Raw genomic sequence first — 15,171 nt, 5'->3', positions numbered from 1 at the left:
CTCATCACAGTTCTGATTAGCACCAGCTTCCAGCAACGCCTTCCTGAGAAAAAGGGAAGCTTGAAAAGACAGAAAAAATAAATTACAGGGAAATTTTAATACCTCTCCCCAAATTTATTTGGCACAACAATATGTCTACGGAATGTTAAATGATACTTTGTGAAAAAAGATTTACAGTCAAATAATTTTAGGAAATGTTGTAGCAGCAAATGTGAACAGTATTCTTAACTACAGGATTTCTCAGATCCTTTAACATGCTCAACTGCAACGTGACTTTCCAAAAGCGAGATAGAATGTGATTATTCTCAATAAGCTTTTGGAAATGCTGAGTGTGAGAAAGTCAGAAACTAAGATTCACAAACTTATCAAGCTTAAAGCAATAAGGAAATGAAAGCTGAAGAAAACAAGCAAAAGAGTGGTTTACTATTCTGACAACTCTCCATCATTCATGGTAAGTCAAAAATACCTAATTGTATAGCGCTTTTCTCGACAATGTTCCTGAGACACAAACCAATCAAACTCTCAAGAATATATGAAAATTAAGAACTAATCATAGAATTATTAAACTATCTACTGCCACACAATAGATCATGTATAGATAGCAAAGATCATCATTCTTTCGTGCATGTGGATTCCCCCAGTGGACTTAGCTCTTTCAAAATGCAGCACAAGACTACAGAGCAGACCCATGGAATGCAGAGAAGAGCATTATGTTCAAGCACGGCATGGCAGATGAGGCAGGGTGACAATGCAAGCTGGGCCGAGGGAGAAGGGGGTGCTGATGTGCAGCAACAAGTGGCCTAAAACTCTTGAAGAGAACAGTAACAAGTGAGTGTGACTCACATGCTGGCATCAGATCCCCTCTCAGAGCAAGAACACTGGGCCTCTGTCAGGCAAAGAAAAGGCGTCTCCATGAATAGTCATCTATGCAAACAGCTACTGTCACTCCTTAAAAGACACAAGCATGGCTGGAGACCGGCACCAGCTGACAATACTCGGGTTTTGGCAGCCCCACTTACACAGAGAGAACATCATGATCAGAAACTTGGCCTCTGCTGATAGAAATTCCATGTCCAGATTAAGGGCAATCCTGGGCCCACTGTCCTCTGTGAGGTCAGAGCACCGTTAGAGTACTGTGTCCAGTTCTGAGCACCACACTCTAATAAGGACAATGACCAACATGAGAAACTTCAGAAGGCAGCAATCAGCATGGGGATTTGAGGACAAATTGGTAATTTGTATTATCTCAATCTTTTATTATTACAAGTAAGGCTATAATAAATATCCTTGGGGCTAAATCTATCTATCTACCCTTGCTTTCTTGAGATAAATTCTTAGAGGAATCACTGGCTTGAAAGAAATAAACATTTTTAAGTCTTTTGCTACATGTCAAAGTACCCTATAGAAAGGAAGTATAAATTTATAATGCTACCAGTATGCTAGATAGAAGGCCTGGAAAATATCACTTAAAATTTGTTTGCCATAGATCGATGGCGCTAGTGGTAAAGAATCTGTCTGCCAAAGCAGGAGACATAATCGACACAGGTTTAATCCCTGGTTCAGGAAGATACCTTGGATAAGGAAATGGCAACCCACTCCAGTATTCATGCCTGGAAAATCCCATGGACAGAGGATCTTGGTGGGCTACAGTCCACAGGGTCACAAAGAGCAATACATGACTGAAGCAACTTAGCACTTAGCAAGGCTAGATAGAAGGCCTGAAAAATATCACTTAAAATATGTTTGCCGCAAATTCCCTGGTGGTCCAGGGGTTAGGACTCAGCACTCTCACTACTGGGGCCCTGAATTCCATCCCGGATCAGGGAACTAAAATCCCATAAGCCACACAGTGTGGCCAAACAAAAATTAACTGAAATAAGATAATTTGATTATTTTAGGTGTTTCTAAATTTCCTTTCTAACACAAAGATTCTGTGAATCTAAGTATCATCCTCTAGCTTACAAGACACACTGCCTAACATATCTCTATGTACAGCTGACTCTTGAAAAATACAAGTTTAAACTGAGTAGGTCCATTTATAAAGATTTTTCTCAATAAATATACAGTCAGCCCTCCATATCCACAAGTTTGGTATCCATGGATGGAAATTTCCATCTGAGGCTGGCTGAATCCACTTATGGGAAACCCATGGATAAAGAGGCACACTAACCCTACTTCCTGTTGTTTAGTCGCTAAGTCGTGTTCAACTCTTCTGCAACCCCATGGACTGTCGCCCACCAGGATCCTCTGTCCATGGGATTTCCCAAGCAAGAATACTGGGGTGGGTTTCCTTCTCCAGAGGATCTTCCGAACCCATGGCTCCTGCATCAGCAGGTGGATTCTTTACCAGGGAAGCCCACTGACTGTACTATGCCATTTTATATAAGGGACTTGAGCGTTCATGGATTTTTATAGAAACATGGGCTCCTGGTACCAATCCCCTGAAGTTACCATGGATACTAAGGGAAGACTATATTCCATTAAGAATTTTGGGATAGCCAAGAGTGAATAAAGTTTTCCCCAAAACACGTATATTAGCAAAACCTCAGCACCATTCCCATGTTTATTCAAAAACTGGTAATTCAAAAGAAGTATTCATAAACTTTTGTTAAACTACTATAAGATGCACGAAACACCTATGTAAATGTTAAGCTGAATCATAGGAAATTGCCATGCTTATAAGTCAAACACAAATATTGGCATATTTGGTTCAATCTCATATAATATTTCAGCTTACGCCTGAAATTTGCAATTATTACCCATATGACTTGGTCTGTTAATTGTATACTTAGGGACTGTGATCTAATCAAAGAAAAATTCTCTGCCAACCACTTCTATTCAAAATACTCAGCATTAAGATAGCCCCTGTATTATGAAGTAGAAGAATTGATGCTTTTGAACTGTGGTGTTGGAGAAGTCTCTTGAGAGTCCCTTGGACTGCAAGGAGATCCAACCAGTCCATCCTAAAGGAGATCAGTCCTGAGGGTTCATTGGAAGGACTGATGTTGAAGCTGAAACTCCAATACTCTGGCCACCTGATGAGAAGAGCTGACTCATTTGAAAAGACCCTGATGCTGGGAAAGATTGAGGGCAGGAGGAGAAGGGGACAACAGAGGATGAGATGGTTGGATGCCATCACCGACTCAACGGATATGGGTTTGGATGGGCTCCGGGAGTTGATGATGGACAGGGAGGCCTGGCATGCTGCGGTTCATGGGGTCACAAAGAGTTGGACATGACTGAGCAACTGAATTAATTCATTATACTGTCTATTTATTTTGTAGACACTAACAAACGATGCTTTCTAAATAATTTCTACATATGACATAGCATTCCTACTTAGACCATAAATCCACTGATATGGGAACAGCTGGGGCTGAATCTGCTAGTAAAACTATTGACTATTCCTTGAGCTCAGGTGTTTTCCCTATAGTGACCCAGGGAGAAACATAATAACCATCCCCACTTCACAGAGAAGGAAAAAGCTCAGAGAGGTCTAACTACAGATACACAAATTTAAAATAGTGAATACGGGTTCTGAACCCAGAATCTGGCTACAAACTCTTGGTACAACAATGTCTTCTTGATATGTATATATATATATTATATAGTAACAATCATATGCATATAACTAGCATCAATTTCAGAGAAGGCAATGGCACCCCACTCCAGTACTCTTGCCTGGAAAATCCCATGGACGAAGGAGCCTGGTAGGCTGTAGTCCATGGGGTTGCTAAGAGTCGGGCACGACTGAGCAACTTCACTTTCACTTTTCACTTTCATGCATTGGAGAAGGAAATGGCAACCCACTCCAGTATTCTTGCCTGGAGAATCCCAGGGACAGAGGAGCCTAGTAGGCGGCCGTCTATGGGGTCACACAGAACCAGACACGACTGAAGCGACTTAGCAGCAACAGCAGTATCAATTTAGTGCTTACCATACAGCAGGTCCTATTAAGTCCTCATACCGACTCTAATAAACATTATAGTTCTTTATCCCCATTTTGCTGATGAGGAAACCAAAGCAGAGAGAGGTTAAGAAACTTCTGCAAAGTCATACAACCAGAAAGTAACAGAACTGGGATTCAAATGCAGAAAACTCTGAAGATACCATGTGTAACCACTACACTACACACACTCGACTCTGAAGTCAGAATATGAGTCAAGTAACAACAAAAACAGTGACTAAACATACCTGCAGCCTCAGGCTTAATTTTTTTTTATTCTCACGTTACAGTTTTCTAAGTGCATTTGTTTTAGGTAAAAACTTAGAGAAGGGATTCTGTGGCAATGTAAAATTACAAAAAACTTTTGTAATTAAAAAATAGTAAAAAATAGTAAAAAGAAAACTGTAAAGCAGTAGAGTAAAACGAGGTTTAAGAAATGGACAGATTTAATTCACTATTTCTCAGAACAAATGTGAACATTCAGGAAAAAAACATAACAAGAGCATAAGAGGTCCATTTTAATAATTCTGTTTTAAATAGTGTAGAAATCATGGAGATAGTAGAACACTGTAATGTCCATTCCAAACTGATCAGCTCTTAACCCAAATATAATGCCACGTACACCAGAGAAAGTAAAGATAATGAGTTGTTGAAAAGCTTTAAGTGTCCCTCTACCTATGAAGATAAGTATTTGAATAACAGAAAGAAAAAGAAGGCAAAGAAATGCTTTTAAAGAAGATAGGTCAAAAAAAAAAACACAAAACTATCTCTTCTCAGATAGGATGGCCCATCCACATTAGAGAAAGGATTAAGCAGATACATTCAGCTTTTCTAACAGATTTTCTTTCTCTAAGGCTTCAATACCCCTCTCACACTCACTAAGATAATCACATTAGTTTTGTCATTAAAAGCTCCCTTTTCATAGAATGCACCTAAACCGCTTAAACCACCCAGAGAGGTCGAATACATTATCAAACACCAAGACAAACAGAAGAGATTTTCCATCTTATGTCTTATTATTTCACTGTATCTATCTGCATGCTCAGGACGCTAAGCCAAAAGATTTGGTGAGTTATCAGCTGAAAAATGATTCCAAAATAAACAAACTATAGTATCCTTTACCACTGCTCTTGAAACTGAGAACTGAGAGCTAGCAGTTTTTATGCTGACAGAGCAGTCAAATGACAGAGGGGTTTTCTATTTCCCTTTTCTCCTCTTCCTTGTGTTCTATCAGCCAAGGCCGTGATTATTTCTGCATGAATGTTGCAGCTTCTGTTAACAGTAAACAAAAGCAAATGGAGTCTGAGTGTGCATGGCTCAAAGATAAATTAGAAACAATGATACTTGAGTTGACGTGGAAAATGGCATTCAGACACCCCATATGGATACTTCAGAACCGTGCAAGTCCAGGCAGCACTGGAAATCACCTGCATTTTTTCATAACTATTACATATCATCTCACCATCCTAAGCTTGAGTTACAGACTCAGAAAAGGAACGCTGTTTGTTAGGCCTTTAAAAAGGAGGAAGTGTATCAGAGGGAGGAGGAGTCCTGGTTAAATGGAACTATCCAAGTGAAAGAGCAGTCTCCAACTGGGTAGTGTTCCAGGGATTAGGGGGTTGGGAGAACAGAGAGGGGGTCAAGAAAGGAGAAACAGAATGAACAGTGAAAGAAAGTGATCTGAAACTAAAAGCTTGGGAGGGAGACATGTACTGGAAAAATTCTGAAATCAGATAGGATAAAATTAGAGATAGATGGAGGCAAAGGAAGTTTCTCAAGCAAGAGGCAAAGATAGGTTACTTTTGGTGGGATGCAGGCAGGAAAGAGATTTATAAACATATCATAAACAATCAAGAGTTCCTTAATAAGTCAAAAGAAAGGATAAAGTTGGTAACAAAACAAAAACAAAACAAAACAAAAACTGAAGGAAATGACAAGAACAAGTCCTAGATAAAAGAAGTAAAAGTTAATTATGAGGCAAAGGCACAAAGTTACTTTGCCTTAAAAATAAACTTTTAAAATATGTATAAGTACACAAAAGATAAAACAGACTGTGCTAAATCAAAAACACATGACAAAATATTTGAGATATACTCCACTAATTTTGAGTGATTACTTAGGAGAGACAAAAGACAAGACTATATATTTACAGTTAAGATTCAACAGCAAAATATCTCAAAAGGAATATTAAAGATGCAGAGACAAAACCAGTTAGGCTGTTTACTATTCCAAATCATAAATGAACATTAAAGATGTATTCCTCTGGCACTTATCCTAAGTTGGGTCAGCAAACTACAGGCCCCAGGCCAAAGCCAGCCACTGCCTGTTTTATAAATACTGTTGGAACATAGCCTTCCTCATTCATTTAAATATTGTCTGTGGTCACTTTCTTGCCAAAGCTACAAAGCCCAGTAACTGTCACAGAAACTATACAGTTCACAAAGCCTAAAATATTTACCATGTAGTCCTTTACAAATAAAGTTTGCCAGCCCCTATTCTAAATAACAAAGGAAGTCCCCATATGTTTTTATCATCTGACAACTCATTCTCCAAATGGGCATAAAGATGTAAATGTAATTCTCACTCGGTACACAGACTATAAAGTTAAGTTGTCACACTGCGGCCAGCAATCTACCCAACTCTTCCCTCAAGTCCTCCATTACTAGTTCAATGCAATACGTGAGAAGATCATGGGCTCTGAACAACGGCAGATTCGCATTCAAAACCACTTCCACCACCTCTTCGTAGAGCTTAAATTTCCTCTCCATAAAACTGGAATTATAACTCGACTGTGGGGATTAAATGAGATAGCATATATGAAAGTGCTTTATAAATATAAAATAATATAGAAAGATAAGACATTATTAGCACCTATACATTTATGGCAACTAATGGTTTCAGATTTAGTTTTTTCTCATTATTTTGATTTAGGTTTTCTTACCATGTAAGAGAGATCTACTCTTTAAAATAATTTTGTAGTGTCAAAATTCAATTTAATTCAAATACACATTTACCTCTGACTTACTGTGTGCAAGTTATCCACTGGCTATTCTACTTTTTAGATGAAGAAAAATCTCTCTAGTAGCAAATGATCTTAGTTCATTTGGGTTACAAAGTTTTAAGCACAGTGTGCATTTAATAATTCAAAAGAACAGCTAAATTAAAATTGCTTTTGAAATCTGGTTCTTACATTACCAATTCTTTCTACATTTACAGCACTCATTCTAGCTATAGAATCTGTTATATTTCTGAATTTAATAACCATCAAGTTGGTCAGCCTTTGTTTCTAAAACTATGACGAATGCTCTTTACAAAGGAATGCTTAACAAGAATACATACGATAAAGAATTCTGGCATGAAAAGAACTTTAAATTTTATTGTGTCATGTTTCTTTAAATTTTCCAGAGCGTTTTCACATCCAGTATTTTATTTGATCCTCAGCACAACCCTACTGAGAATGTAAGTATCATTATCCTATTCTGCAGAGGAAGACTTGGGGGCCTAAGAAGAGGAGAGACTTGCCAAAGACCACACAGCTGGTAGAGGGTAGCTCTGGATAAGGATCCAGAGTCAGCACTCTTTGTACTCCACCTTGCTGTATGTATGCAGCCTTTATGATGTCTCTAGTACTTAGATTACATTTAGCAGTTGACTGAATCATAGCACCATGATAGCAGCTGCCATTTATCAAGCACTGACCATGTGAAGAAAGCTGAGCGCCAAAGAATTGATGCTTTTGAACTGTGGTGTTGGAGAAGACTCTTGAGAGTCCCTTGGACTGCAAGGAGATACAACCATTCCATTCTAAAGGAGATCAGTTCTGGGTGTTCTTTGGAAGGAATGATGCTAAAGCTGAAACTCCAGTACTTTGGCCACCTCATGCGAAGAGTTGACTCATTGGAAAAGACTCTGATGCTGGGAGGGATTGGGGGCAGGAGGAGAAAGGGATGACAGAGGATGAGATGGCTGGGTGGCATCACTGACTCGATGGACATGAGTTTGAATGAACTCCAGGAGTTGGTAATGGACAGGGAGGCCTGGCATGCTGTGATTCATGGGGTCGCAAAGAGTCAGACACGACTGAGTGACTGAACTGACCATGTATTACATATAGCTCTATGTGACTCACATATACAAATATACAGCACAGAATTGGGCACATAGTAACTATTTCATTAACAGCAACTATTGTTCTTATTTCTAAGAGTTAGTTTTTTAGTTCTAAGAGTTGTAATTCATACAACTCTATAATCTATGCATTTTACCTCCATTATTTAAATGAGGAAACTGAAGTTCAGAAGAGTTAGGTACCACGTCCAAGTTTGAGTAAAACCAGGATTCCTACCTAGGTTTGAGATTCGATTAATTCCAGAGTCCCTTGTCACTGAGACTTCCTCTGATGCTGAAAGTCAGAGAATACATCAAAAAAAAGAGAGGCAGGGGGTGGGGGCCGGTGAAGAGAGAGAAGTATGTTATTGTAAGGTAGGTAGAATAGGGAAAAGGAGTCCAAAATGGCGGTGGCTAAAAGACAAGGAAGGGAAAAGCCCACGAAAATAGAACAAAAGAAGGTCCAAGGACCAGAGTGAAGACTTCAAGTAGAACAAACAGCACTCCTGGCTAAGCCCAATTTGCATAGGGCAGGCCCAGGTGGAGGAAAAAACACAAAAAGAGGAGCCAAAGCCTTGCTCTCTCTCTCTCTCTCTCTCTCTCTCCCACGTGCGTGTGCTCTTTCTCTCTCTCTCCCACGTGCGTGTGCTCTTTCTCTCTCTCTCCCACGTGCGTGTGCTCTTTCTCTCTCTCTCCCTCTCTCTCTCTCCCTCCCCCACGCACTCCTCCACTCTCTTCTCTTCAAGTCTCTGGGTTGGCATGCCCTCCCGCTTCGAGGATGGATTCTCCTGCTATCTTCTAAATAAAATTGAGCTGTAACACTGATTTGCCTAAGAGCTATAACACGGTTTGTCCTGAGAGCTGTGACGCGCCGAGGGCTTTAATGCCCATCGCTCCAAATCTTTGTTGTGATGAGACAAAGAACCGAGGAACATACACTCGTGTGACATTATTAAAAGTGATGAAAGGATATCTTCCTGTTACCTTGACAGGCCAAGCAGGCAAAGGCTGTAAAAAGTTGGATTCGTAAGGGTAGTCCACCATTGCCAGATTCACCCAGGTTTCAGCAATCCAGTCTTTCAAATGCTGAACATCCTGCAATTTTGTTAATGGAGTGCATAAGTGAAGGGCTTCAGAAAGCCAACGCAAGCCAGGGCCTGAGAATAGAGTCACATTGTTGGAATCAAAAAAGCTCAACAGAAGGGTTTTACAGATCATTTATTCTTCACTTGTGTTTTAGAAAACTCAGTCTCCTATGTAGTTTCTCCAAAAAGGCTTTTTCAACATTCAACAAAATATCTTTAGAGCAACTGGTTAATCTCATGATAGATAAGTTGCCTATTTTCCTGGGGCTTACCAGAGTTAGTATTCTCAATCACTGTCATTTGTAAATAAACAAATGAAACACTATACAGCAAGGAGAATGCATAAACTATACCTAATAAAACAAATGGATTTATCTCACAGTGTTGAGTAAAACACAGCAGAGACAAAAAATACATACTATGCAATTCCGATTATTAAAAAATTCAAGAGTAAGCAAAGTTAATTTACGGTTCTAGAATTCAGTATAGCAACAGGTTTGATGAGCACATAGGTAGTAACTGCAAAGGGCCAGAGGGGATTTGGGGGTGGGGATGGGGAGGGATTTCCTGATCTGCATGCTGAATACACTATGTATTCACTTTGCAAAAATTCACCAAGCTGTATATTTTGATTTGTGTACTTTTCTATATGTTATACTTAAATATGTAAAGTGAAATAAAAGAAAGTGTTAGTCGTTCAGTTATGTATGTTATATTTAAATAAAAAGTTTACTGAAAAAGTGCAAAGTGTTAGATTTAGCACTTAAAAGGTACAAAAAAAAACAAAACATGATTCCATTCTCTTAATTAAAGCTTACCCTTTTTTGCAAGTCGATTAATGGCATCCCAGGACCTGCGGATACTCTCTGAACAATTTGGGCCACTTTGGCTAAAATCTGTAGTTACAATCTTCATAAATACGTCACAAGGCACCAGATCATTAAACTGCCAGATGGGGGCAGAGGATGCAAGAGCTCTAAATGGTAAGAAGACCAAAAGAAAGAGAAAAGAAAAAAATGTAACTCACAGAATTCAAGTTTTAAAATTGAAACTGATACTGAACAAGAGTGGTGAGAAAAATCTACAACTCTTAGTGAAATAGAAATTAGAAATCTCAGTACAATAGAATAGGATATGTTTTACCTTCCTCCTCCACCCACCCCCCCCAAAAAAAACACTCTATGTTCGCTTTGCCAATCATTAAGAAAGTGCTCACATCCAACATAAATGCATTTACCCAACCACCAAATGAGGATACTTCATCCTGAACCAGGCTGCAAGCATGCCACCATAAGAGCCCCCTAGGGCAATGACAGGTTGATTTCTAGCTCCTGGGATTGTTCTTTTCAAGTATTTGATTAACTTTGCAAAATCAGCCAGAGCTTGTTCCGTTGTCAGAAAATTCAAGTGTCTGGAATCCTAAAGAAAAATAACAAAGAACATGGGTATAAATGTGCACATAATAGCAGCTTAGGTATAACACAGATCCAGAAAAAAGCCAGATAAGCTTTTCTCCAAATAGAATTTCTAGGCAACTGAGTTAAAACACCCAGTTAAAGCATTAGCACTGCTAATTTCAACTCATGGAAAGTGATTTTACGTTTGTGGGAAGAAAATAATATATTTTTGCATTCAAATGTAAGTTCTATTAAATGCTATTTACCAAAGATTTTGCTGAGGTAGTAGAAACAACAGAGATAAACCTGAAGTAACATTTAACAACAGATGTGATAGCATACAATACTAATTTTAACAGACAACTATTCTGATTTTTATTTCAAATCTTGAAACATTTACAAAGGCTACCATATAAAGCAAAGGTAAACTAAATCTTGTGAAAAATGGAAGAATCATCCTTCCTCATCAGAAAGATTATTATGCCTGATATACCAACAACTGGAACAAGTCAGCCTGCCTGTTGTACAACTATAAAATTGGAGTTAAGGAAAAAAAAACAAGATATGGAACAACCTTTTTCAGACATTGGAAAAGCAACACAAGACTTTGATTCCTGAGAGAAGAATGTTGTTGTTCAGTCGCCAAGTTGCGTCTGACTCTTCGCAACCCCATGAACTGCAGCATGCGAGGCCTCCCTGTCTCTCACCATCTCCCCGAGTTTGCCCAAGTTCATGTCCTTTGAATCAGTGATGCCATCCAACCATCTGATCCTCTGTCATCCTCTTTTCCTTCTGCCTTCAATCTTTCCCAGCATCAGGGTCTTTCCCAATGAGTCAGCTATTTGCATCAGGTAGCCAAAGGACTGGAGTTTCAGCTTCAACATCAGTCTTTCCAAAGAGTATTCAGGGTTCATTTCCTTTAAGATTGACTGGTTTGATCTCCTTGCTTTACAAGGGACTCTCAAGAGTCTTCTCCAGAACACAGTTCAAAAGCATCAATTGCCTGGCTTTTTTAAAGTCTAGCTCTCACGTCTGTACATGACTACTGGAAACATCATAGCTGTGACTTACTTACTCAGGAAGTAAGTTTCATGATCATCTAGTTATCTGCCTAGGGAGAATTTCCTCACTGCAATGTAGGAAGATGGAATTCAAACGGAGTCCTGGTAAGCTGAGAAGATTAAAGAAGAGTCTCCTTTTTAAAGGTGAAGGCTAATTCTTCCCCCTTTGAACTTGGTCTCAACTTAGTGACTTGGTTCTAACACAAATAGAACGTGGCAGAAATGATATATGACTTCCAAAGTCTGGTCGTAAAAAGCATTGCAGGTGGACTTCCCTGGTGGTCCACTGGGTAAGACTTCACCTTCCAAAGCAGGAGGTGTGGGTTTGATCTCTGCTTAGGGAGCTAAGAGCCCACATATTGCATGTATGCTAAGTCGCTTCAGCTGTGTCTGACTCTTTGTGACCCTTTGGACTGCAGCCCACATGACTTGTGGCCGAAAAACCAAAATATAATACAGAAGCAATACTGTAATAAATTCAATAAAGACTTAAAAAAAAAAAAGCACTGCAGTTTCCACCTTGCTCTCTTAGATGGCCAACCTTGAGGGAAGCTAGCTGTCATGTCATGAAGCCACTCAAGCAGGCCTTTGGAAAAACCCAAGAGAGGACAAACTAAAGCATCTTGCTAACACCTAGCACCAATTTGTCACTCATATGGATCCTCCACATAAGTAGAGAGGGTCCTCCAGCCTCAGTCAAGCCTTCAGGTGACTGAAGCACTAAATGACGTCTTAACCTCACGAGATCCCCTGAAACAGAACCATCTAGTTGAGTCACTCAAAATTCCTTACCCACAGGAACTGGAAAATAATAAATGTTCACTGTTGTTTTAAGCCACTAAAGTTTGAGGTAAATTCTTACGTAGCAATAGATAACTAACACAGCCACATATCCATATCGGACTATCCTATTTAACCTTCATATTTTGGTCTCACCACTCTGACTACTCCCATCACCTGGTATATTTTGGAACCACAGAGGCCCATCTGTCCTCTCTCCTATGCATGTCACTTACTCCTTTAACCTTTCCTCTTATCCAAGATGTATCTTCTCTGACTTCTTAACTTCTCTCTCATGGTCTGTCACTGTTCTTTACTTTCAGTTTTCACGGCACGACATATAGCTGAGTACGGTTTTTTCCCAATCTTACACATTTGCAATATTCCCCCATGCTACTGACAAATTCTGCAAGCACATGAAGGGAAGGAAGCATAGCATAGAGAGCCCTCACCTCCTTTTTCCTAGCAGAGTATGGACCACAGGGAACTAGGAAAGAAGGTTGTGTTTTCATCTGCAACAAACTACTTTCCAATGGTTTCAAAACCTGTCAACTTTCCTAATCAGATAATTATGCAAAATAAACTAAAGAATAGAGTTTCCCATGCAACAATTACTCTGGTTTTCATTTATAACACAAGAACTTTTTATTTATTTATAATATAAGATAATAAAATTTCCGAAAATAAAAAGTTCTTTTAAAACTGGAAGCCTAGAAAATGACTGACCCAAGTTACTCTAACTCAAATTTCTCCAAAAATCACTGTATGGGGATTTCCCTGGTGGTCCATTCACCTTCCAAAGTAGGGTGTACAGGTTCGATCCCTGGTCAGGGAACTAAGATCCCACATGAATTAGGGCCAAAAATATCAAAACATAAAACAGAAGTAGTGTTGTACGAAATTCAATTGAAGACTTTAAAAAAAAGTGACCACATTAAAAAAAAAGAAAGAAATCTTTTTTTTTTTAAATGCCTGGTATGTGTATAAAGGTGGTATACATCATGATCCTAGGTAGTGCACAAATATTTTTAATTTAATACTTGTTTTATTTCAATATAACTTAGAAAAAATAGTACATAAAGCCTTTATTTAAAAAGTACTAAGTTTGAAAAGTGAGTTACTTAAAGAAAAATAGTGAATAATACAGATGGCAAATCCATATAGTCAGAAACACAAGGGTAGTACATAAGTGACTCAGCTGAGGAAAGGGTGTCTTGGCTTACTGAAGTGTAGATCTGTGGCCAAGGCCAAAGTTCCTTGAGAGAAAAGAAAGGCCAGGAGAGAATCTAGTCACTAGTTGACCTCTCTGAATCATAGAGATGATCTGAACTTATTTTATTGAAAAACACCTTACTAAACAAGTATTTGTGTACTCCTAACATTTTTTTCCAGTGATAGACCCAATAATTTACATATATAATTTATAAAGAGGATTATATATTGATATTTTTAAACAATGAAAAGTTCCCTCCAATCTCCACATTCTTAGATTAAGATTTACCTGGCAAAGGCTAGCCTCATCACATTGAGTTAAAGACTGATCAACACTATAAAAATGGTAATAATATGATTTTTCAAATAATTTTTAAAATAATATGATTACTTAAAAAGAATACAGTTTTTTAAATTGAGACTTTAAAATTATATATGAAATTATATACAAAAAGGTTTCAAATTGTATATGAAAAGGTTAAATACAAGTTACTAAAATTTCAGTCAGTTCAAGTTAAAGCTATCATTTTTCTTACAGTGGAACATGTGATTAGAAAATGTTCTAAACTTAAAAGACACACTTACTGAGAAGGAGTCAGCACCAAAGGGTAGGGACTCTCCATAGTACCGATGTTCAGCAAACACCAACATGGCTTTCATTTCCTCAGCTATGTCCCACATGAACCCCTAGAAGGAATTTACAAATTCACAGGGTAAAATTAGGATGCGAAAAAAGTCTTAATTTTTTTGCAACTCATATGAAATGGATGTTAAACCATACCAAAAAGAGTTCTCTGAGAATCTGGACAATTCATATTTGTGCTACAGATAAATGATATAACTGTTTCATTGTTGCACATCCAACTCATACTGTTCAGAATGAAACAATTCAAAATAAGACCACATTGCACAACTACCAATCATTTCAACTCTCCTTATTCTGACACTCTAGCCTCGGAATCAACATTATGTCTAAAATAGCCTTCAAACTGCACTCTATCCCAAAGAATCTAGGAAAGAGCAGGATCAATAAGCTATCTGCATACTCACAAATAACTTTTATTTATAACATAAAAGACAACAGTACAAATAAACATATTTGATTCCCCTGGGTTTACTATTAACTGAGTGCTTACAGTTCATTAAATACCATTCTAAGCACTTTATATGTATCAATTCACTTAATTATCATAAAAATCTAAGACATAGGTACTTTGATTATTAATCTTATTTACATGAAGATAAATAGTAGGTAACAACAGCTAGTATTGAGTGCTTCAGTTCAGTTCAGTTCACTTCAGTCGCTCAGTCGTGTCCGACTCTTTGCGACCCCATGAATCGCAGCATGCCAGGCCTCCCTGTCCATCACCAACTCCCAGAGTTCACTCAGACTTACGTCCATCAAGTCAGTGATTCCATCCAGCCATCTCATCCTCTGTCATCCCCTTCTCCTCTTGCCCCCAACCCCTCCCAGCATCAGAGTCTTTTCCAATGAGTCAACTCTTCGCATGAGGTGGCCAAACTACTGAAGTTTCAGCTTTAGCATCATTCCCTCCAAAGAAATCCCAGGGCTGATCTCCTTT

The 15,171-nt window shown here is 38.5% G+C and overlaps 1 protein-coding gene across 3 annotated transcripts in view; it reads right to left on the bottom strand.

Moving 5' to 3' along the window:
• Positions 1 to 15,171, bottom strand: part of PRCP (prolylcarboxypeptidase) — an 87,692-nt gene that overhangs the window by 21,994 nt on the left and 50,527 nt on the right. For all 3 annotated transcript variants that reach the window (XM_004019422.6, XM_042238281.2, XM_027959257.2), the window contains 4 exons: positions 14,174 to 14,275; positions 10,376 to 10,557; positions 9,957 to 10,114; positions 9,038 to 9,210 (listed from right to left, as the gene is read on the bottom strand). In XM_004019422.6, the coding sequence (XP_004019471.2) occupies positions 9,038 to 9,210; positions 9,957 to 10,114; positions 10,376 to 10,557; positions 14,174 to 14,275 (615 nt within the window). The remainder of the gene's footprint in view (positions 1 to 9,037; positions 9,211 to 9,956; positions 10,115 to 10,375; positions 10,558 to 14,173; positions 14,276 to 15,171) is intronic.

Source organism: Ovis aries, chromosome 21 (assembly GCF_016772045.2).
Source record: "Ovis aries strain OAR_USU_Benz2616 breed Rambouillet chromosome 21, ARS-UI_Ramb_v3.0, whole genome shotgun sequence".
NCBI lineage: Eukaryota > Metazoa > Chordata > Mammalia > Artiodactyla > Bovidae > Ovis > Ovis aries.
Note: the sequence above shows the minus strand (reverse complement) of the source record. Positions and strands in the feature narration are given on the sequence as shown.